General features: G+C 31.8%; 1 protein-coding gene across 16 annotated transcripts in view; it reads left to right on the top strand.

The window, feature by feature from the left end:
- The window catches only part of BAZ2B (bromodomain adjacent to zinc finger domain 2B), a 311801-nt gene that overhangs the window by 163257 nt on the left and 122536 nt on the right, over positions 1-26008 (top strand). For 9 of the 16 annotated variants that reach the window (XM_088794244.1, XM_074336921.2, XM_074336932.2 and 6 more), the window contains 8 exons: positions 4901-5111; positions 10495-10587; positions 10702-10763; positions 14997-15062; positions 16721-16786; positions 18184-18228; positions 18472-18504; positions 19734-19799. In XM_088794244.1, the coding sequence (XP_088650370.1) occupies positions 4901-5111; positions 10495-10587; positions 10702-10763; positions 14997-15062; positions 16721-16786; positions 18184-18228; positions 18472-18504; positions 19734-19799 (642 nt within the window). The remainder of the gene's footprint in view (positions 1-4900; positions 5112-10494; positions 10588-10701; positions 10764-14996; positions 15063-16720; positions 16787-18183; positions 18229-18471; positions 18505-19733; positions 19800-26008) is intronic. The other 7 variants (XM_019727243.3, XM_074336961.2, XM_074336937.2 and 4 more) reach the window with 2 other exon arrangements.

Genomic DNA, 26008 nt, shown 5'->3' with positions numbered 1-26008 from the left:
ACTAGGCAAGGGCCCATACCAGGAGGCCAATGTTATACATCCAAGTGTGGAATCTAAGAAGGTATTTAAAAGTCATGACTCTTAGGAGGTAACCTAGTGTAACTGGAAAGCATAGTCAACATTGTGGAAACCATTGTATCAAACCACATCTTTCTCAACTTTTTCATAGCTGACACCCACCTCTCAGCATAGAGTTTTATTCATACTGTTTCACTTTCTTAAACTGCTATTGACTATCTATTAATAAGCTGTGATAACAGTAAATTAATAATACCTAATGTTGTAAAGTTTGTGGTTTATAAAGCTCTCACTACTTACCTATGGCACCATAAAGTAGCTAAAAATAGACATAATACTATAATGAAGTAGATGTAAGGAGTCCGACAAAATTTTTATTTTTCTCATGATAGTAACTTAAATGTTTTTCTTAAAATAGGAAATCTTAAGTTCTGTCAAAAATATTTGATGCCCTTGCTTTGCTTGTACTCTGAAATTTTTCTTAGATTTCTAGCAGGGTAATTCTGTATCTTGTGTTTAAAGAACTGAAGCCTGCTTTTCTAGGCCTTAATTCCCTCTTTTGTAATGTGAAGTATATATATTATAGGAGGTCTTTAAGATTAATTCCCTTTTAGGTATGACATTCTAAAAGTTTTAAAAAACTAATTATGAAGAAGTAAAGGACTCTAAAAGTATACTTTTAAAGGTAAAGGCAGTGAAAAAAATTAACTTTGTTTACTGCCATGGTTAAATTTACTGAAAATTATTTAGCCAAAAACTATTTGGTAAATGATCAGTTCACTGAATGATGACTAACAGACCTAAAATTGTCAAACCAAATACCTTAATCCAGATTTAAAATATTCACCACTGCTGTTTTCCTGGGATAGAATGAGTCCCAATCCAGAAAAACATGAGTGAATTGCATCTGTTCACTTACATAACATTGAGCCTTTGAGAAGAACTAGCCATCTCAAATGTTAACATGGGAAACTGACACTAAGTGGCCTGGGACTAAAAATCAACGGTGAAATTACTACAGCAAAGTCTTAGTGAAAATAAAACTTAAAAAAAAAGATGCAGTAAGTTGGCAAATGGATCATTCAGTGAATTGGCTTTGGTGGACTGGTTTACTTCATTTGCTTATATACTGCTTTCTCCCCATAAATAAATCCACCTACAAGTGGACAATTCTGTGCCAACCTCTAAACCGAATAAACTCCTTAGAGCATGGTCCTTGAACCACCGGCGTTGGAATAACCTGAGCCTTAGGTCCTACTTAAAAATGTTGGTCCTTTTAGGGAGACGACTTTCTCTAGTTTACTTTTAGAGAATGTTATACCTTTGTACAGAGTAGATGCCTCAACAAATGCTTAACTAGTGGAAACTATTTTTACAATATTTATAGTCTGATAGTGTACTTTTATAATGCATACAGTGTGCAGTATATAGTGTACTTACATAATTTACTTATTTACCTTAATTATTTTGTTTAGTCTTCTAAAATAAAACTCAAACCCTTTTGCATTTCTCTTTGTAGTATTTATAGAAGTGAATGTGTTACTGCTAAAAATGTAAATTAATAACTCTTGGAAGTGGTGTTATAATAGTATAATAATAGACAATCTGTCACCACCTCCATAGTGTTTATTATCTATCATCTTTTTATCCATGTCTTTAATTTTTGATCAAGAAAGATTATTTTTAGGAGCAATTTGCTGTCTAAGTCTTAGAAATTAAGAAAAAGAATTAAGGAACTAACTCTATTTTGATGCATAATTTCTAATTGAGAAAAAAGTTTATAGCATATGAATCAAGTGATGTAAACTGTATTTGTTTTTCCTGAAAAATAACTTATTGAGAAAAATGCTTCTTTTTTTTCCCCCTTATCCACAATTATTTTGGCTACTCAGTTAATTAAAGCTATAATATAAGCTTCTGATTTTCCTAACAATCCATTTCTCATTTTCTAAAATCCAGGAGTCAGAAGATAGTATATGTGGCCCAATATATGTAATTCCCTTAGAAAGTATTTATTTTATAAATGTCAAGGGCAGAATGTAAACAATAATGTCACTATATTTCTCTGGTAAGTTTTGGGCCCCAAATAGTCTATTGCTTTTCTGACACAGGTATGTTTTCCTCAGTGAATAAAAGCACAACTGTAAAAATTGTAACTGGATAAAAAAAAAAGGATAATTGATCAAACTCTTTAAATCTTGCTAAAAGTTTATGAAGAAGATACTTTAAAGACTGAATGCAGATTCCTATACAGACCCTTTTTATTAGTCTCTCTCTTCAACTTCAAGTGCCACAAATGTCACTTTTATATTTTTCAATTTATGTGATGCATGGTGCTGTGGTGCCTAAGACCGTAATAGAAAAATGAAAACCTAAACTAATCAAAAGCTTCCCATAGTGGTGAACATAAAATTGTTTTGATGGCTTCCTTCTTAGTGGTTTATGGCCTAAAAATGCAGTTAGTACAACTATTGTTCCTGTTGACTTCATTTGAAATCTCAGCAAAAAATCCTTATTTTCCTCAGAATTAATTTTCAAAATCATTTTTAACATGGGAATTACTGAAAAGAATTAATATAGTTATTATTTTTAACATATAGATATGGACTACATGCATTAATTATTTTTGTGACAGTTCTGTTGACATCATCTTGGCTGAGCTTTCGTGGCTGAATATTGTGATTAGTTACTTATCAAGTATAAGAATATCTTTGTCACATCAGTGAAGTACATGTAGTGGTTAAGAGCACAGGTTTTTAGAGTGAGACAGTCCTGGGTTCAAATCACAGTTCTGTTCCTTATTATCTGTTCTTCCTCAGGAAATTATTTAGCCTCACTGGACCTGAATTCCCTCAATTGTCCTGTAGGGACAATAAGAACCCCTATATTAGATAGAGTTGTTGTAAGGATTAAAATATATAATGTATTCAAAATGCCTGGAATGAAAGCACAGTGCTGAAATGTGGCTGTAACTATTCTCGGTTATGGTAACAGGAATAGTATTTGTATTTTTAGTACCCATTGAATGAGATATTCATAGACTCCTTGCCCCAGGTTAGGAATCATGGCATAAAATATAACTCAAGAACTTTTGAATGGTTTTGATCGCAGAATTGCCCACAGTGGTTCAAGTTTGAAATTCTTCTAAGACAAAAAACACATTTAAAAAATTTTCTTAACCATTACACTAAAGGAATTAGCTCTTAAAAAAAAAAAAAAAGAAGATATAATAAAACAATTGTTTTAGAAGAATTATTTTAAAAGGATACATTTCCTGTATATAAGCATAGTACTTTGGACATATTACTCTAAGTAAGGTAATATAAGAATGTGTTTGTTTTGATTGACATATGGAGGATAATGAAAACCAGACTCAGATTGTATCTATGCACTGAACAGGATTATTCCTATAACACACCAGCATTATATTGTTGTATGGTTCTGTCAGGAAACTTATAATGAGAAATCTCAAATAGACACAAAAGTAGACAGAATAATATACACCACGCATCCATCATCAGCTTCAGAAATTATCACATGGCCAACGCTGTTTGACATATACCCCCATCTGCTTCTCCTTTTCCATAATTCATTGAAGCAAATCTGGTACGTTTTATTTCATCTGTAAATATTTCAATTTATATCTCTAAAACAAGGTAAGGACTCTTGTTTTCTACAAGAGTACCACAGTACCATTATCACACTTTAAAATAATTTCTTGATATCCTCAAATATCAGTTATTATTTAAGTTTTTCAATTTTCTTGAAATTGTAATTTTCTGAATAGTTTATTTGAATCAATATCTGGATAATCCACACACTGGATTGTTTAATACATTTTTAAAGTCTCCTTTAAACTTTCCACAGTCTGTTTACTTCTTGAAATTTACTTGTTGAAGAAACTCGGTAATTTATAGAATTTTCTATAGACTGGATTTTGCTGTGTAGTTTAACATATACTTCTCGCCCTATTTTCCTGTGAAGTTATAGTAATTAAGCCTAGAGGCTTAATCAAATCCAGTGGTTTTTTTTAACTGCATTTTTTTAAATTAGTTTCAGGTATAAAAAACAATGTAATAGTTAGACATTTATACCCCTCACAAAGTGATATCCCCCTCACCCAGTCTATTACCCCTCTGACATCATATAAAGCTGTTACAATTCCACTGACTCTATTCCCTATGCTGTACTCCGCATCCCGTGACTATATAAATATTAAATTATAGTTGACATTCAGTGTTATTCAGCTTCAGGTGTACAGTGCAGTCAAATCCAGTTTTGATTTTTTAGTGGGGCAAGACTAATTATAGGTGATGGAGTGAACTGTCTATCTGAGTGTCTCTCTTTTTGGTGATTGGCAACCATTCATATTCAATGATTAGATTTCCTAATTCATCAGCTATTACAAAATGCTGATATTCTAACTCTAACATTTCTTTTTGATTTATTAGCTATAATATTTCTATGAAGAGAAACTTGCATCTATTATTCAAGCAATCTTATGTGTGGCTGAACTGATAACCCTTGAGAACAGTCCATAGGGGTATCATCACACAACTAATATTTTCAAATATCTACCAACTTTATGGTCATTATAGTTCAGAAATGGTGATTAAAATATATATGTCTATGTTCATGTTTATAGATACAGATATAATTCTCTCTATGTATTTAAAATTCAAGTCATTAAAGTAAGAATACCAAAAATATGCCAAAGGCCATGAACAATTTTAAATTTAGTTCAAAAATAAAATTTGTAAAATTTGTACAGGCTTTTAAAATTTCAAAATGTCGGTGAATTTACCTAGACTTTTCTGACATAGTGCTCACTTGTGTTTATTTTGTTTGTAATATATTATTTCTCAAAAATGTTAATTAAAAGGGAATGCAGTGGTGTCTCTTGAAAGAAGAGGATGTCATTCCTCGCATCAGGGCAATGGAAAGTCGCCGAGGACGGCCACCAAACCCAGACAGGCAGCGAGCCAGAGAGGAATCCAGGATGAGACGTCGGAAGGGCCGACCTCCAAATGTTGGCAGTGCTGAATTTCTAGATAACACAGATGCCAAATTACTAAGAAAACTGCAAGCTCAAGGTGAGACATAATGTGTTTGACACTGCAAAAGTCATACTAAAAAGTAGAAGTGTATCTTATGTTTTTGACTTATGAATGATTCACACTGCTCTCAATTTCTAAAAAGTAGATATTTATGTTAAAATAAAAATAAGAAAATAAGGAGTCCCACTGGTAACTGGAGTTCTTTGATTACGTAAGCTCCTTTCAAGAGCCATACTCTCAAATACACCATACCCTATGTGTTTAGAATTACAAAGGTGGGTAAGGAGCTTTTAAAGCTTGCACAGAAAGGGAATCAACCAGCACTTGGCACACACCTTAAGGTTGTGCCAACCTTCTGGAAATTCTCATTTTAACAGCTCCCGATTCCTTGAGGTGGTACAAGGGAATAACTCCAAAATATGTGGATCTGTGGAGTAAATTTTCAGTCAGAGAACTCCATTTACTGGTAAGTAACCCCAGTCTGTTAGCTTGGGTTCTTCTGCAATCTGGATATATTACATAAATTTTCAAAATGCCCAACTAATAGATTTGAATCAAAATGTATTTAAGATCAACAAAAAAAATTACTTATCAAGCACAAAGTGCTCATAATAACCTCTAATGTATTTATGAATTAAAATTATACATAAATTATCAACATGAAGTTCCCTTGCTATGTCCAACACAGAGAAAGCTAACTAAAATAAAAAATTTCTGCTATGAGTTTGAGTTATACGTTACAAATATGAAGCCTCTTCAGGCTGTCTGAATATGTATCAATATATGTACTGTGTGTTGTATTTACAAGCATATATATAAACATATCAGTGTAAAATGAAGTTTTAATTATAAAAATTGACATAAAAGACTAACAGGATTTTACTACTACTACTTCTCATGGCTTTTTTGGGGGGAGGAAAAGCCTGACTTATTTCTATTTTTTGTATATACCATCATCTTGACTTCTTTGTAGCTGCTTTGTTTTTGTTATAAAATAAATATGCACAACAAAAGCTCATAGAAGAGAATCCTTTAAAAGACACTAATTTGTATTCACTTTAAAATAAAAGGCACTTATAAGTGAAATCATTAACAGGTTTTTATTCATCTATCTAGAAGTGTGTAGACACACACACACACACACACACACACACACAAAGCACTCACATATATAATATATGCATAAATATGAATATATAATATGTTGTAATATATGTCCTTTTTATTTCTAAAATAAATGGACTTATAGTGCACATACTGTTCAGCTTTTCTTTCCACTTAATTTATCTTGAAATTTTTCTGTATCAGGGCTTGTAAATACACTTTATGCTTTTTAATGGCCGAATAGTAATAAGTGACGGCATTTACTGCTTTACCATACTTCATTTAATCAGTTTTTTTGTGATGACTGTTTAAACTATTTCCTGATCTCTGCTATCACAAACAATGCTGCAATACATATGTATTAGGTTGGTGCAAAAGGAATTGTGGTTTAAAAGATTAAAAATAATTGCAAAAACCGCAATTACTTTTGCACCACCTAATATTACACATATCTTCACATCCTTCTGTAGGTATAGCTATCTATAGTACAAAATCCTAGAAGTAGAATCTCTGAGTCAAAGGATATGTGCATTTTCAGTATTGGTAAATAGCAGGCAATATTATCTCCAAAAAGGTCACACCACTTCATACTTCCACCAATGGCATGTAATTTATTGCTTGGCATAAAATGTAATGTCGTCTAAGTTTTTCTCAGTCTTAGTATGTTAGTTAAATATTTTTTATGTTATTTTATTTGGTTTATATTAAGACTCATTTCTCCTAAGTAGTTAACTAGTGAAGGTTTTCAAAAAGTTAATACTGTATATTAAAAGATAAAGCTGTATATGGTAAATTTTTATAATTAGTATTGTGAATAAACCACTGACTCTTCTGAAGAATATATCATAGTAGGGAATGTGCATTGTTTGCATAAAATAAGAAAGCTTAAAATTAACTTGTACCCAAAGCATGGGTTCTTCATGCATGTTTTTTATTTCTAATATCAATATTAATACTTAGAGTCCAAAATGGCAACTCTGTATTCGCAAAATTAACTAAATTTTATTTTATCATAATAGAAGTTAATCATTCAGTTTTTACCCAATGGTTTTTCTCCCTTTAGATTTCAAATTGGTTTGTATTCTATTACATAGTTCTCCTTTGTTGTATTATGTTGCATTTTGCAAATGTTGTTACCTTTGAGCTTATTGTGTACATATGTTCTTTCTCAACATGTATATAAATATTAAATATTTAACAGTCAGTAAGTAATTATTGCTAATTATGAGTATGTGGGGTGTTCTATGCATGATTTCTCTTGGGGAGGAAAGAAAGTAGGAACAAATTACTTTATTACCCCTTTTATTTCTAAAAGACTTCTCCATTTACGGTTTTTGGGGTGGTTATCTGAGGGTATTCTAAAAGTTTCTGTTATATATTATTATCTTGCTAGGACTCAACTAGACAGAAATATTGGACATAATTTGAAGAAAGGTTCAGAACAGTTAAAATAAGTGCAAACATTGAATGTACATCTAAGCATTGTGAAATGAGAGCTACTTTCTCAGAGAATACAGATAAAAGTCTGACAAGGTTTGAATATGAGAAACACTTTCAACCTAAATATATTAACCTGCTTGCTAATTGATCAATACCATTGATATCTCAAATTTTCTAAGATAGCAAGTAGCACTTGTTCATCTCATGTAGAATCTGAGATGCTATAGTTTATACAATGCACCATTATTTTACGATGTACCTCTAAAAAAGAAAAGTGCTGTCAATTGTCAGACACTTTCTGATTTTAGACATGTCTAAAAACACATCTTACAATAAGAGAAATGTGGAATATCCAAATTATCCCTAATGCTACTTGGAAATAAACTTTATTTCAAAAATAAACTTTCATCTTTGAAACTTAAGCAGACAAGCAATTTCTTAAACCAGAAGAGATATTTTTCGAATTAATATTTAAAAATTAATTTTAACAGGTAATGTTTTCAGCAACCATAGAGCAAATAAATAAGAAGATAATTAGGAGCACTTTATTCCTTAGAGCCTTAGTGAATTTTCTACGTCTCTAACTCATTCTCCTTTCTCCATAGTGTTCCTAATTTTTTTAAATGTTTTTTCACATCTCCTACTGGTCATAATGTAAAATTTAACGTATGTAAATTTTTAGTGATTAATCAAAATTGTATCTTCCTTGGTAAAGTGAAAGATATGAGTTGAGCTTTTTAAATGTTTTTCTGTCCTAAGGGTTTAAAAAAAAATTACTGTGTATTTCTGTGGGGCTAGAAATTGACTGATGTATTAATGCATGAATATTCACCTATGTATAGTATAGAATTTCCTAAGCCAAACTTCTGTTAGAGAGCATCAGTTTAGCTTGGAACTAAGGGCAAACTTAAGCAACATTTTCCAGGAAACATTGTTTTAACGACTGAACACATCTTTATATTTTAAGACATATTTAGGTCTTTACAACAGAATGCAGTGAAAGCTTTCAATTCTTAAATGTTAAATGTTTATCTCTTAGTATCATAGATGAGAACAGTATTCTTCCCGTGTATTATTATCAGAAGTTGCTGATACTGCGGGTCAGCTTATAGATTTTTATTTCCCAGAGTATTTAGTGAACAGGTGATCCTTTATATGTAGCTCAGAAATTTTTGATGATACTTATAGCCCCCTAATATTGAAAATTATTGGAAGATTAGAGATGTCCTTTAGCATCATCTTCCCTTTCATCTTTCATTAACACTTCCAGTGTGCAAGATAAAATTAGACTCTTTTATATTCCCTCCCCCTTTTTTTTTTAAGTCTTGATAATAGAAAATCAGTTATAGCAACCAACTTCACCTCTGCTGTTACAAGGAAATAGGGTTAAGTTCTTATCTAAAATCTCAAGGTGTTCAAATGTTTTTAAGGTTTCCAGAAGTAGTAGTATATAGACTGTGGAGTCAGGAAGACCTGGGTTTATATCTTGGCTCGGCTATTTTATTTCCATGAACTTTATTTATTTCACTTATAAGCTGGGCATAATGTTGCCTATCTCATAAGGTTGTTATGAAGATTAAATAAGATTATGTAAATTTAATACAACAGTTCAATAAATTATTAGTAGCTCTCAAGTGATTTAGGTATTACCCAATCATATTCATCATTGATGAATATAATATATAGGTTTCTTAAAACTCTTCATCTTCTATAAAGCTTAAAACAATGTAAAGTGGTATTTTCTGAAATGATTTTATGAGTTGTAGTATATATTACTTTTATAGTTAGAAGTATTCTGACCAAGTTTACTAACAGAGAAGGCATGCCATTATATGCTTTCTGTGTCAGTTACCTGTTGCCACAATAATGTTGGGAAACAACCATCCACAAAACTTCAGAAGGTGTACAACACTAAGCATTGATTACTTGTGTAGATGGAATCAGCTGGAGGTAAGTTAGGCAGCTTTGCTGATCTTGGCTGGGCTTGTTCACATGTGGGGTCAGCTGGCTCCATATGTCTCAACCCCCATCAGCCTAGCCCAAACATGTTCTCATAGTCAAGGGCAAGACACATAAGTCAAAGTAGAATACAAATACACTGTCAAACTTATCTTACATCACAACTGCAAGTATCCTATTGGCCAAAGAAGATCACATGGCAGAGCTCAGAATTATGGGACAAGAAAATATATTCCACTTCTTGATGAAAGGAGCTGCAAAGTCACGTTACAAATAACATACGTAGAGGGATGAATAAAGAACAGTGACAATTAATTATGTCAGTCTATCCCACTCATATATTTGTCCTTAAAAATTATGAGAACCAAGTTGTCCTTTAAATTCATTAGCATTCTCTACTCTTTTTATTTAGAGTTAGACCATCTCCTTCATAAATACAAATTTCACTGGATTCAGAAACTTCACCACTTATATATCTAATTGAAATATTAAGTTTAGGGGGCTTTGTATCTGTTTTATTTATTTTTTCTTTTTTGTATATTTTGTTATTTTTAAGACTCAGGCCAAATTATTTTTTCACATATTAGCAGCTACTTTCCTACCAAGTGGAGATTACACGAAGTGTGGGAAAAAATGTACCTAAATTAGCCTCTGTGATGAGAATTAAGAGAAGTATTATTTTGGGGTACTTTCTGTCTATGGAATCATATTTGATGAAATAGTTTGGCAATGTCTAGGGAAAATGAACGTGATTTTTCTGCCAACCATTCTCCCACTTGGTATCTAACCTCAGGCAATTTTCTTAAAAATTATGTCCTTCATGATGATAACAGTTTCACATGGTTTTTAGGTTGTTGTTAGATTAGCAATTGTGTTAAGTTGTTAATTATATTCCTTGAAATTTTGTGTTTTTCAGAGATAGCCAGGCAAGCAGCACAAATAAAGCTTTTGAGAAAACTTCAAAAGCAGGAACAGGCTCGGGTTGCCAAAGAAGCCAAAAAACAACAAGGTGGGTGATTTAAATGATACATAAACTTGAAGAGTCAATATTGGTTAATTTATAAAAGGCTTCTCTTCTTCATTCCTTTTCTGATGATGTGTGTGCTTTGGTTTTTCATCATAGCAATAATGGCTGCTGAGGAAAAGCGAAAGCAAAAAGAACAGATAAAGATTATGAAACAACAGGTAAGTTTACACATCAGAACTGATTTTTACAATGCAGGTGTTATTTTCGAGATCTATTTGTATATATACATTATTTTCATTTTGATTTGTAATAACTATTTGACATTAATATTAAGTATCTTATTTAGAAAGTTTTCATTTTTCATTAGTTAAAATTCACGTCACTTTTAAACCAAACCTTCTACTTCCAAGTTTTTAAGGAAATGATTACCAAACATAAATTTGTGTAAGTACTTTTAATGTCCTTATAAACTTTGATTGTAAGTTGACATCTTGAGCAACTATCAAACTTGTGATGTATCAGTAATGAAGGATAGTGGTTAAATGTTAAAATATTAGTAACAAAAGCTTGTTCTAAAGTCTGTATAATACTAGTAAGAAAATACATTCATGTTATATAGAATAAGATTTTCCACCATTGCTTCTGAATGCTTTCAGAGTTAAAAATTAAATTGAAAATTGCAAAAAATGAAGAAAGCGCTATTTCAATATATCTAGCATTCTGTTGTATATCTGTAATATCCCTTTCATATGTGGTTTTCAAAGTTAAGTATCAGTAGATGAAGTAATTTTTAAATTCTTAAAGTGTTACGTGGTAAAATATTCAACTTCATTTAAGATGGGAATATGTGAACTGCTCTCCCATCTCCACATACTCATGTAACCATGAAAGCAGAAAGGAAAAAGGAAATTGGGGGGAAACTACTTACTATTGTTTAAAAAATTTTAAACAGCAAGTAATTATTTCTGAGTATGAAGTGAAGTCAATTATGCTATTATATAAATCTTTCTTAAATAATTGACTTGGGTTGAGTATGACGTGGTTATCTCTAAGGTTCCTTCCAAAATTGACTAAAGCAGTATAATCAGAGAAAGTTGATATAGTAATAGAATTGGGATTCAGAATTTAGATAGTCAGGCAGCCTACAGTCAAAGAATTTAGCTGGTCAGGCAGCCTACTTAAGAATTTTGTGACCTTAGATGAATTACTTAACCTCTAAGTCTACTTCCTCTGTAAAAGAAAATAACTGCATCATTTGAAGATTAAATGAGATAATGCATGTAAAGTGCCTATGCTCACTTTTTAAAAGATAGATATAAAATACCAAACTATGATATACTTCTACAGTAATTTGAAGTAGCCAATTATAAACTCGAAATCCTTCCTTAGTCTGTTAATTATCAACTGTTAAAGACACTATAGGATTGACTTAATAAGTTTATAGTCTAATGAATGCCTTTATTAAAATGCAAATAGCTTCTACGTATTACATGTATGTGTAAAAATAAGTTCATATCTTATTTTAAAGTGAAATAGTAGTGTTTTTGTTACGCTTTTTAAAATTGCCTATCCTAGTTCCTAATGGCTGGAGACTCATCAACTCCCATCAGCACTTTAAATTCAGCTTTGTTGTCATAAAGTCTTGAAGTGTACAACCTACATATACATAGTCTTTGCTGCTTGCTCCTCAGAAAAGCACTGGGGTCCCAAGTTTCCAGAAACATTAATACAAATGATCTGATTTTTTATATTCATCAAGATATTTATCTGACTAGTTTTAGATTACCATAGTTTTATTCCTTCTAGACAACAAAATGAATCAAAGTATAACATAGGTCTACTCACATAGTCAGTTACATAATGCCTATTTTAAAGTCAGCATTAGATCTAGAATAAAATAATAGCAGGTGCTTCTTATCCTCTGGGTTATTTTCTACCCAGCAGGCCAAAAATATCACTAGATAGTCCTCAAGCCAATTTTCTGGAAGCTTGCAGAAGCACTATTATGAAGCAAAAGGAGCAAAGGCATTGGAATCTGACCATGGCTCTGTGCTTATTATTTGACTTTAGACAAAGTATTTTCTCTCTAGGAACTTCAATTTTCTCTTGTGTAAAAAAGAAGATAGTTTTAACTTCTATGTTGTTGTTGTTCGTAATCAGTAAGATATTTTATGTAAAGTGTCCAGTTCAGTGGTTAGGTACTCAATTATTATATTATAATCATTTATTATTATTAATGTTTCTCCCTGTTAATGCTCATGACAGCACTACCAAATATATGTACATGTATATATAAATCACTTGGACAGTTTAGATAAAGCTCTAGCCCGAGTGTACTCAGCCCAAGATTTCATATCTATCTCTGCATAAGAGAACATTCAATGACTTTGCTGACATGAGATCATAACACCTTATAACCTAATGATTGACAGAACCAGAAAAAATAAATCAAGAGTATGTTTTACTTAGGTCTCAAGTTTTCATCTAAATAAATGCTTCAAATATGGATCAAGTCTCCAATCTTCTCTAAGACTTGAAAATGAAACAAAAGACACACTTGGGTTTTTATTTTTGGCAAGCTATAATTAATATTCAATGCCAAGAAAGGATCACCAACAGCAGAATCATAGAATGTGATCAGTCTTCTAAAATAGCAGTAATTCCAGAAGTCTCAGAATTATGGGACAGCTACCTTTACATTAGAGGTCTGTGGTAGACCTCTATGGGGAATCAATAACATCAGTGTGCAAAAAAGAAATGTTTAAAAACATATTATGGTATAACTTCAAAAGGTAAACTGGCATCTGGTAATTGGAGTGGGCATTGTAATATATAGCATTATAAAACGTGTTGGCTCTGGAAATCCTAGCACAAATAGAATTTGCAAGTAGAAAGATTGAATTTTTTTTAAAGCTATGTATTTATTCTCATCAGTGCCTATTTGTGACCTTCAAAGGGGTTTATAAACATGAAATTATTAGCAATGTGCTCATAGAATGAGATCATTTTTAAAAGTGAAAGTTTAAAGTTCTTACTAAAATTTTGATGATCACTAAATTCTAAAACAGTACATTAAATTTAGACAATGTGACTGCCAGTTATGTCGTATGAATCATTCTCTAGAATGTTATTGTAATTAATCCATTTATTTTACAATTTTTTTTATTAGTTTCAGGTGCACAAAACAAAGTAATACTAGACGTTTATTATTTATATCCCTCACACTGTGTCAACCCCCCTCCCCCATCCACTATCCCTCTGACATCGCATACAGCCATTACATTTCCACTGTCTCTATTCCTAATTCTGTACTCTACTTCTTGTAAGTATATACATATATATATATATACATGTATATATATGCATATATGTATATATGTATATATGTATACACATATATGTGTATATAGATATATAAACTTGTAATTGACATTCGTTATTGTTCAGCTTCAGCTTCAGGTGTACAGTGCAGTGATCAGGCATCTACATCATCCCTGAGATGGTTTCCCTAATGAGACAAGTGTCCATCGGATACCCTACAAAATCTTTACAACATTATTGATTATATTCCCCAAATTGACTTTCGTAACCCCGTGGCCATCTTGTGGTTACTGATTGTGCTTTCTAATCCCCTCACCTTCCCCCTTATCCCCACCCCCCGCCATCTAGCAACCCTCAGTTTTTCTTCTATGTCTCCGAAACTCTTTCTGATTAGTTCATTCACTTATTCTCTTCTTTAGATTCCACATTTAAGTGAGATCATATGGTATTTGTCTTTCTCTGTCTGACTTACTTCACTTAACATAATGTTCTCTAATCCATTTTTAAATAGTGTTATAGATTATTTCCGAATTTGGCTTATGGTAGTAGTTAAAAACAATGTCATCATGTTATTTACCATGTGAAATAAGAAATTATACTGTGGAAATAGTTGTTAATCATCTATTAAAATTGTGTGGCACTGTATGCTTTTTAAAAGCATTTTAATTTAATCATGACATTCTGAGAAAGGGCGAGCACCTCTCCCTATTTCCTTGTAATACCTATTACAAGAGCAGGTATTATTTGCTCAACATCATGCAATGAATGACAGTAACTCAGGACTACAGTTAGGTTTTCTGATTCCTGATACACGATTTTTTCTACTATACTGTTCTATAGTTATTTGTAATTGAAAATATTTATAAAGATCCACAGATTAAATGAGTTTAATCAGTTTGGTTTACTTGGCTTCTATATGCTTATTTAGCACTTGTATTTTATAAATTGTTTTGAGAAATTTTATAAAATCACATTGACTTGACATTAACATACATTTAATGTTAAACTAAGTAATTAAATTTTACACCCACCATGGGTAACCTTTGGTAATTCTGTTATTTGATTCCACTTAAATGCTTTCCACCTGGATTATTTTATTTTACTATCTTAAGTTATCATTTTTCCTGCAGGAAAAAATTAAGAGAATACAACAAATCAGAATGGAAAAAGAACTTCGAGCCCAGCAAATTCTAGAGGTAGAATTCTTAAATTTGATATAATTAGCAATATAGTCATATAGTTTAATGTCTGCAAAAATAAAAATTTTACCTATAAGTTCTCTCACTCATACAAATTAACATGCCCGTCAGAGATTCTCTTTAAACATAAGGCATAGAGTAAGACCTTGTCTTAACCTTATTTAACAGGATCATCTAATCCTAACAATGAAAACCCAGGAAGTAAGACAAAAGAGAAAAAAGAAGGGAAAACCTCTGGATAGCCAGTATGGTTGTCATAAAGATCATATGCTAAAACTCATGTTCTTTACTTTTAGAAAAGTCATTAGTCAGATATTTACTTTTAATTGAGAAATAAAACATTACAAAAGTAAAAGTAAATTTTAGATGTAGAACCAATTTAGCCAGCTTGGTTTTCTGGTTTCTGGTTTCTGCAAGCTGACGGAATAGGGCCAGGAGACATAGTTAGTATCAGCAAAAGTAATAGCCAAAAGGCAGCAAGGGAAAAAAAAAAAAAAAAAAAAACTCCAACCAGCACATAGGATTCAAAAGCCTAGCGACAGTCTAACCTTTTAGCTGAATAGTAAGCAGTTTTCAACACCTGAGTGGTTGAAAGGCATTACTCTATCAAACTGTGCAGTATGATAGTTGATGTTCAGAATAATTGTCCCAAGTCATCAAGAAAAAGCCAAATTTTGTTTAATGTACTGTGTCTAAGCAGGCATATGTCTCCAAATTATTTCTATTTAAAATAGTGAAAATAAACTTTTAATGGTTAAAATTATTACAACCTGTCACTTAGTCGGGAAACTATTGCTCTATAGAACAATTTATTCCCTGAGGGCTCCACATAGCTGAGGATTTCTATGTTACAGGTTTCCTCCTTCTAGCAAGATAGACATGTCCTTTCCCATTTCAAATTAATTTAACCCCTAAATAGAAAATATTCCTACCTTAAAGTAAATTGAGAATAACTACTAGATAGTTATGCAGCTACTAGATAATACATGACTTAAGGTTATGAAGCTCAAATTTGATAGTATAATCTTGATATTCAAAATGTGCTTCATGAAAGATTGTAAGCTTTCATTCTATTAAAAAAATATGTGAATTTAACCACAATATACAGCTAGGGAAAATCAGATATAATGTTTCATTTAAATGTTACTGATGGCTTTCTATATCTCAAATTTCAAATATTAAAGAAATTTCAAAGTGGACATGTGCAAATTTTTAAATGTTACTGATTTATTCTTTAAATAACTTTTATTTATCAGTTAAAATATATCCTGTATTCTAAATTTTTTCCTGTGATCATGTTTTACTTTTCAAAATCAGAAAAATTTAATACATGACATAGACTCTTTTTCTCTGTGATTGTTTTAAAGTAAAATAACAAACTCAATTATTCAGACTATAAACAGTATTAAGACAAGAAAAGTTGACATACTCATCAGTTTAAGAGCTTTTTTATATCTTAATGTTAATCTATATATTGGAAATGAAATTAGTATGTTGAATATAATGTTAACTGGGGGAGAATCGGTTATTGTCTGCATATATGTTACATATAATTTTGTACCTTGTGAGGCATGTAGCTCCATTTTCAAGTCTGAGATTGTTTGAAGTTGTGGTGGTGCTATTGCATGACTTTGAGACCTGTTTTGCGTGCACAGGCTAAAAAGAAAAAGAAGGAAGAAGCGGCAAATGCCAAATTATTGGAGGCCGAGAAACGAATAAAGGTTAGTTTAGATGAGAATGAGAGTTTCTGTTTTTCAAAAATAAAAACTGTATGAAAAAAATATTATATGAAAAAAAGTAGTTCTCCTCAAAATTGACTATCTGAAAAAATGTTTAGCACAGATACAACATGTGTATAATGTGTACTTTTATTGTATGTATAGTGTGTGTGTGTGTGTGTGTGTGTGTGTAATTTCATTATATAGGTTTTTATGTGATGCTTTGAGCTCTTTAAATAGCAGGCATCAAATCAGAAATGCAAACTATTGCATGATACCTGTATCTAGCTTTGCTGGATAAGAATGATCTCCCCAAAGAAAGCTATTTTGTGTCATTTATGTTTATGTTTCAAATTGTGTCCCAAATCTGATTCTCTCCTTAAAGTATAACTTTCTCTTTGTCAATGTCTGGCAACTGTTTTAACTATAAAAAGTGAAAAGACTGCAGAAATGAAAAACCTCTTCATCAACTGTTATTTACCAATAATAAAATTAACCATTTATAATTATTGTAACTTCACAGGTTGTTTGGGGTTGTTTTGGTTTTGATTTTCTGGCATGAAGTGTAAGAGAATTGGACACCTGCACTGTACACACACACACACGTTCCACTCCTTACCTTCTATTTTTTTCATAACTGATTACTGAAACAGGGCAACTGAGTGATCCTGTGGCCACCACAATATATCTTACACAACCAGAGAACTGTCTGTTACTTTTTCTGTACAGACTCTCTTACTTTGTTCTTTAGATTGCTACCCCTTTTCATGACTGCCTTGAATATTAATTTCATCTATATCTTACTTTTATACAAGTATTAAATTGGTGACATTCATAGAATTGTTTGCATTAAGCCCCACCTCCTTGGGATGGTGCAGTAAATCATAGGTGACCATAGAAATACCAAATTGATTCCATTGTTTCTTGTCACATTTATATGTGGTATATGGAAATGATGCAGGTGCTGTTTATTATAGAGTATATTTGGGAATTTATATTCAGAGTAGAGAGCGTTCTAATCAACTAGATTTGAGGGCTATACCGTAATGTATTAAAATAATAAAATAAAATATATATGCCCGTTGTATCTAATATGCTCTGACCATGTAGCTAGTCAGTTCAGTGATTGTGCCATTGAAGTGTGCTTTGAGGTCACTGAATTTTAAGTTTAAATGGCTACTGAATAAATAAAGGTCCTTGCTCCTATCATACAGTTTTTATGTACTAGGTAGAACCATATGAAATTACCATTTTACAAGTAAAAAAATGATTGAATACTTGCAATTTCATATGATGCAACAACCTAATGGAAGACTATAGAATCTCAGAAAATGAATTTTTATATAGCGTGTTCTAAATGTTCCCTAAAAATCATGTATTAAAAGTTTCTTATTTTGAAGGAAAAAGAAATGAGAAGACAACAAGCTGTTCTTCTGAAGCATCAGGTCTGTATTACATATAGTTATATAATTGTTGAAATTTACATTTTATAATTTTTCTTAAATCTGTTTTGGGGAAAATCTTCAAAATATTTTCTTTAAAATTTCCAATATAATCCCTGCTTAAGTTTTTCCTTCATCTTACAGTTTATTGCCTTGCTTTGGTTTTGGTGTCTTTTGGGGGGGTTAAAAGTTGGTTTCATGACTGTGATTTCTGTTTCATAATGTTGTGCCAACTCTTTCTACCAGGAGTTGGAGAGGCATAGACTAGATATGGTATGGGTATGTTTATTTTTGTACATCTAACACCGCATTGTGATTTGGTTGTGATATGGTTGTCATAGCAATGCATAAAGTGTAGCACTGGCTGCTGTCATATTACATACTGCTGCATGGCTTTACAGCACAGTGCATTGCATACATCTGCTTGTCTGTCTATAAAGAAGTATGGTACATCTCCAAGATTTTTAATTGAATGGTGCAAGCCTTGTGGAAGGCTGCTGTCTAAATTTTCATTACTGATGTCACAATGAAAGTTAGATTACTATACAATTTGAGACAACTATGACCCATACTCTCCCATCATTCTAGACACAAAACTTCCATTGAATACAATGGGAATTTTGAGTTAGTTTGATGAGAGAATATGAAATATATTCTGGTTTTATAGACAAATTTTAGAAATATCCCTTTGGGGGGACCCCACATATTTAAGCAAAAAGAATTGATTAAATAACATAACTGATTTTTTTTATCTTAAAAGAAAATGAGATTATCAAAGTAATCTAGTGCTTACCTTATTGTCATACTGTGACTTTTATGTTCCACATACTAAGCCCATGGTGCAGCTTTTATGGCTTTAAATAGCGCATCAAGTGGCAGACATCAGTAAATAGGAATATCCCATTTCATTGGTGTTGGTATATGAACCACGACCAGATTAAATTGATATTAAAGCTTTAAAATAACTTTCTAATTTGTTGGTGGCTTATTGGATTTACAAAATGATAGTGTACTTGAAATAAAAATAACTAATTCTAAAACCATGAGTTAGTGGTTATAAATCAATTTATGCCTGATCTAAAAATTGAACAACAACACAACCTTTAGTTTAATTGGCTATAGTACATATTTGTGGTTTGTCTAATAGCAGATGTAAGGTAACTGACCTGTTCCAGCCAACCATTATGCTTTTTGTTCTGCCAGCTTTTGAAGGAGCATCACAACTGACCATAAGTAAATCTTGTATGCTTCTGTTTACACTGTCTCCATGTTCATTGCTTTATCCTTTTGCTTTTGATTGTTCTTGTATTTGCTTTCTAAACCTGAACTAAAACATGCACAGACTGGCCATTCTTGTCTTATATTTAGTATTTACTGTGACTTGTCTATAAATGCTAAACATGCTATACTGAGTTTTGTTTTGTTTTGTTTTGTTTTTCCATTTGAAAGTCAAACTATGAAAATTAACAATGGTTGAGTTATTTTCCTAATTTTATCTGGCTTAATAGGAACGAGAGAGAAGGCGACAACACATGATGCTTATGAAAGCTATGGAAGCTCGTAAGAAAGCAGAAGTAAGTGTATGTTTCTAGAAAAATATTACCTTGTTATAAATTAATATTGTTTCCTAAAGCATTGGCTTTTCTAAATATATACTTTTTAGAGCTTGGGTTTATCATGATTTATGGGCTTTCGTAAGCAAACCAAAGATTAGTGATATAACTGTTGGAACATAAAAGAATGCAGGAAGGATTTGAGTGTATGTGTTAATTATTTTGGCTGAGATTCTAATTGTCTTTTTTTAATGTAGAAGATGGCATTAGTTTGGATAAAATTAGCTATTTATTACTGTAACCAGAGTTTCACAAAATTGCTATTACAGCATGCCTAGACAAGTCCTATGTGTCCTAATTCAAATGCTAGTCAACCCAACCATGGACTTCTGCCCTCTCAATTATCTTTAGCATTCTATGTGTAAAATTAGGCCTAAGTGTGTTCCTTAAAATAGACTTTTAACACATAATTCAGAATAAGAAAATTACTGAAATAAGTTAACATGAGTTTATTTGGCATTTAATAGAAATCAGTTAAAGGTTAAAATATATGTTACAAAGGAATATATTCTGCATTAGAAAGGTTGAATAGAGGTATAGCCGTGATAAGTAGAGCTTTGGAGTTTGAGAGACTCAGATTCCCTTGCTGGCTCTGAACCAACTCGCTTTACCGCTTCAGGCTATTCTTTAAAATTGAGCTGATGATGCCTGCCTCCTAGGATCATGAGATGATCAAGTGAGATAAACATTTAGGAAATGAGAATTAATGAAAAAGCCACTGTTTGATCTAGAAGTTGAGAGACCTGTGTTTCAGTATTTTAGCCTCGCTCTGGCTTCAACTACCATTATAGTTGAACTACCAACTCCGATATGTAGAGACTGTGTGTGTATTATTTAGGAACCTGGGCTTTATAACCAAGTTCCCTAGGCTCGAATTCTGGTTTCAGTACTTTTCAGCTATATAACCTTGGGCAAGGTATTTAACCTGTCTGTGATTCAATGTTTCATCTTTGAAGTGGAGATGGTACTAATTCCTATCTCATAGGAGTTGTTCTCATGATTCAGTGGGTGTGAATGTGTGTGTATCAAGTTCCTGGAACAATGCCTGGCACCACATAGTGCTTACAGTTGCTTATTACTGCGTGTTAGCTATTTGGAGTGGGCCCAGCAAGATGCATAGCCAGAATTGGGAGCGCCTAACATAGATTACCCTCTCAATCTCTTCTAAGCAGTCTTTACTAAAGTTTATGGAAGTTGTGCCCTAACGTTTTTCCTGCTGTCTTCCCTCTAACCTTGTTAATTATCCAGGCCCCTTGACACCCTCTATACCTAACACAATAATGGAATGTATGCATGGATTTATAACGATTATCTCTGAAAAAGAACAGGCAGGGAAAGAGGGAGGTAACAAATTCCAGGAATTGGCGTGGTTGCTACTGTGTTTCCCCAAAAATAGGACCTAGCCGGACCATCAGCTCTAATGCGTCTTTTGGAGCAAAAATTAATATAAGACCCGGTATTATATTATATTATATTATATTATATTATATTATATTATATTATATTATATTATATTATATTATTATACCTGGTCTTATATTAAAATGAGACCAGGTCTTATATTAATTTTTGCTCCAAAAGCCACATTAGAGCTGTTGTCCGACTAGGTCTTATTTTCGGGGAAACACGGTATCTCTATTACCTTCTGAAAGCAGTATGGTGGTGGGGAGATTAGGGAAAAAGTTTAATTAAAATTCTAGAAGCTCAACCTAATTTCCTCCAATCTGGAGAGATGGAATCTGAGGAAGCAACTAAGGGAGTAACTCAGGAAAAAAATCTGGGTGGTCCCTCAAGAGACAAATTCTTCCCTACCAAGTATGTTTCTTACCAACAGAAATAGAAAGAATCACAGCTTGTCATTCTGATTTTTCCTGGTGGGGAGGAAAGCAAAAGAAGCGAGAATAATGAAAATAAACCGGGTCATTATCTCCAGACATACTGAATTTAGTTGAGAGGGAGACTAAGGAGCATAGTAAGAATAAGATTATCTAAACGAGTGTTAAAAGGTACCCAAAAGGTTTGAAAAACATGATCTCTTTCATTGGCTTATCATGTTTGCCCCTATAGCCTGGGAGGAGAGTGGGAAAAGCTACTGAAGAGAGGTGGGTAAGATTGAGTGGAAGGTAGCAGCCACAGGATAAATGAAGATAATTAAAATTAAATCTTCAAAGAATCCATTGAAGACCAAGAATACCTTTCATGGGAAAAGGATATACCTTTGACGAGAAAGAGTGAATCAGGTACAGTGTTTATAATAAAATTTGGAAAGGGATATGAGAAACCAGGTATAGTTCTCCCTTCCTAGCTACCTTCATTCTCAGAAAAAAGACACATGAGTAGCATAAAGGATACTCACCCTTCATCTAGAGTACTTAGAAGTATAAAAACAAGTATCAGGTAAAGTGAGAAGGAACTAAAGGAAAATTAACCCACTTGTATTGGAGCAATACAAGTTTTTGATAGGGCTGCCACATGAAGCTTAAGTAATTAGGAAAGCAATGTCAAATCAACCGTGCCAAAATGTAAAACCAAAAAAAGGAAAAGTAAATATGTGCCTATATACATGAAGAAATAACTTAAAGCATGAAAACTTAAAGAACCTGGCTCCCTGTATACTTTTTTGCTTTCCTCGGCACTCCTATGCATTATCCGTAGAACAGCCAGAGTGATCGTTTCAGGAAATAAACCAGATTATATCTTAACACTATGCAGTGGCTTCTCATTGTAATTATAATAAAGTGTCTATTCCTCTCTATGACATACCAGTCCCATAGGCTCTGGCCTCTGTCTACTGCTCCTACTTTACATCAGACAATTTGTCCCTTATGTACTGTATTCTAGTCATTTTTGTCTTTTTATTTTTCCTAAATGAAAGGTCTTTGTGGTTCTTATTTGTTGTTCAGTCATAAATCAAATGTTAGCTTGTCAAAGAGGCCTTTCCAGAACAACTAATTTTGCCTTTTCTTATGCCCCATCTCTGGAAGTCCATTTCATCATCTTATTTATTTTATACCTGTTTATGGTCTATCTCCTCCCACAATGTAAGGTCTATGAGGACAGGAATCTTGTTTGTCTGTCTGTCTACCATTATATTCCCAGTTCCTTGATTAAAGCCAAGTATATAGTAGGTCCTTTGAAAATTAAAGTTTAATGAACAAATGAATGAGTTAAGATGATAGTGGCCATTAAATGTGCTAAGAAAACAAATTGAGGATAAACAAAATAATTAAGGAATGAGTACATCATTATCTTTTCATATAATTCTCTTCATATAATACCGTGTTTCCCCAAAAATAAGACCTACCTGGACAATCAGTTCTAATGCATCTTTTGGAGCAAAAATTAATATAAGACCCAGTATTATATTATATTTTATATACCCAGTATTATAGTAAAATAAGACCCGGTATTATACTAGATTAGATTAGATTAGATTAGATTAGATTAGATTAGATTAGATTATGTTATATTATACCCGGTCTTATATTAAAATAAGACCGGGTCTTATATTAATTTTTGCTCCAAAAGACGCATTAGCGCTGATGGTCCGGCTAGGTCTTATTTTCGGGGAAACACAGTGTAACACAAACACCACTTTTGTATTTCTTTATGTACACTATGCTCATCTCACTCTTTGATATAATATTAACTCTATATTTTTCAATAAAAGTAATTAATCCCAACTTTTATTGGTTCTTTAATTTAGAAATGTAATTTTTATAGTTGTTCCTTTATAAAAATCTATAATTAGTAAGAATATTCAGACATATAGAAATTACCTAACTATGTTAACTTTAAAAGGTCATTAGTATATCATCATAGCTCATAAATGTTTTTCTAACAATGTAGGAAAGAATAGTATTTAGCCTCATGAATAGAAAAGGCATATTTCCAAGTGTAATTCAAGTAATATGAAATACATATGCTTTCATTATCACTGGAACCTTAGGTTGGTTTAAGCAACGTGACAAAATAGCTCAAAATCTCCTGTTTCATTATAACAACTTAAAAGTGTGCCAGTCACACATTTATAATCACTTTATTCATATTAACTGAATAATCAACCATAGTAATCGTAGCAGAGTCTTTTGGATGTCTCCCCAGGGATCAGTAAACTACAAAAGGTTGTTAAACATGCATCTCTCACAGAATGACTGTGTCAGCACTTTAGGGGACAAACCCATAAAATACAAGAGAGTAGTTCAGGTTTTGGAAGTCATCTAATAAACAATTTGAAAGCAGAAAATATGTATACCCTCCCATGATTCAAGTCATGAGGATATTTTATAATCCCATATTTATACTAATCATTACTGAGTGAAAAATAAAAATAAAAAGTGGAATTGCACATATAGACAGTTTTGTTGAAGCAAACCCGTTTTTCAGTTTAAAACGTAGTAAGTGTACTAATATGACATACTTACACTTAACGTATTGTAGTTAGAATATATGTACTTATGTACATACATATTGTACTTACACTTATATATTGTATTTGTATAATTATTTCAAAACAAATGTAAACATATTTTATATTAACTGTATAATAAAATATTAAATGTCATGTAAGAAAGCAGATCTTGGAAATAATTTTTATCAATTTAATTTAGATATATTAAAATCTATCTGATTTAAGAATTATTAACAATTTTTATTTTAATTTAGGAGGTATTTGTATAACAGTAGCTATTCTACATAGTATTTAAAGATACTTAAAGTAAGTACAGACTTGTGTAATACTTATGGTGGATTTTATGAAACTGTGATGATAACTGCTAGGTTTTGTTCTTTTTAATTATTATTTTATACTGATAAAATATAATATAAATAAAATATAATTTTTATCAAAAACATAAAATATAAGCGTTTCTTCAGTCATGTGATGCATAACTTTTTCATTTGTTTAAACTTAACTTTCATAATATTTTGAATGTAAATAAAGTCCCCTTTAAAAAAAAAATTGTTCTACTCATACTCAATATATGACCATAAAACGGTATCATTTTTATTCTTTATATTTGTCTTCTATAAATGGCTTGTATTATTAATCTTGTTTACACTTTTATTCTTCTTGCACCCTGAGGTAAGCCTGTGTCTCTTAAATTACATTTATGTCTTTGAAATTTTAAGTACAAGTTGCTGTCAAAAGAAATGTATTCTCCTAATTATGCCCAGAACAAACACCTAAGAGACCCAGTAGAATCGTAAAATGCAAAAAACATGGACATCTTTGCAATATGGTCTTTTAAAAATGGCTTGTTTTGCAATGTGGTAAGTTGTAAAACTTTACAATAGCAGGTCATTGTACCACATTCATTGTTTGGTTTTTAAACTCCTATAATTCTAAAATAGAATAAATGTATTTCATGCATTTGTTATTATGCTATAGACTTCTAGAAATACTTTAATGTATTCTTTTAGATTCCCTAAAATAATATTTTTATGTGAGTAAAAAACTGATTTAAACATTTTTATTCTGTATTTTGGCCTATTTAGGATATTCTAAATTTAATGCATTTGCTATCAAAACGTGTTTTAACTTTGAAATGAAACTTGAATGACTTCTTAACTAAGACATTAGTAATATTTTGATACAGAAAATCCCATTACTTTAACAAAGATGATAAAAAGATGTTTTATGATAAACAACTTATATTCCAAGAATCCACATTTATTTCAAGAATTTCTTCATTAGAAAATTGGGGTGTGTGAAGGGGATGAAGGCCAAAAAAAATTGGGAGGAATCCTACTAATTTGCTTGTAATTACTTATAATCAATTTAAAATATACTCGAGCTATATCTTGAGGAAAGTCTAAGTTATTGCCCTGAAATTTAACCAATATTAATGTAAAATATGTTTTAACATTCCTTTCATATTATGTTAAGTTTAGTAAGACTTATCTCTGGTAGGTCAAAGGTCTGTTGTGAACTGATCTTACAAAATCAGAAAGTTCCATTGTGAATTCCTGATATTTGACATATAAATGAAATATAATATTATAGAAATTAGATGTAGGATCAAGCATGGCAACTTAATTTGTCAAGAAAAGGCTTAGGTAATTATATGGCTCTTTCAGACAATATACTAAGTCTAGAAGAGAGAATACTACACAAATTTCAACATCTTCACATTTGGCCTAAAGTCATTTCCACTTTAAACTTTAATTTC

Source organism: Rhinolophus sinicus, chromosome 17 (assembly GCF_057876585.1).
Source record: "Rhinolophus sinicus isolate RSI-liver-muscle chromosome 17, RSI-T2T, whole genome shotgun sequence".
Lineage (NCBI taxonomy): Eukaryota > Metazoa > Chordata > Mammalia > Chiroptera > Rhinolophidae > Rhinolophus > Rhinolophus sinicus.
This window is presented reverse-complemented; position numbering and strand designations above follow the sequence as displayed.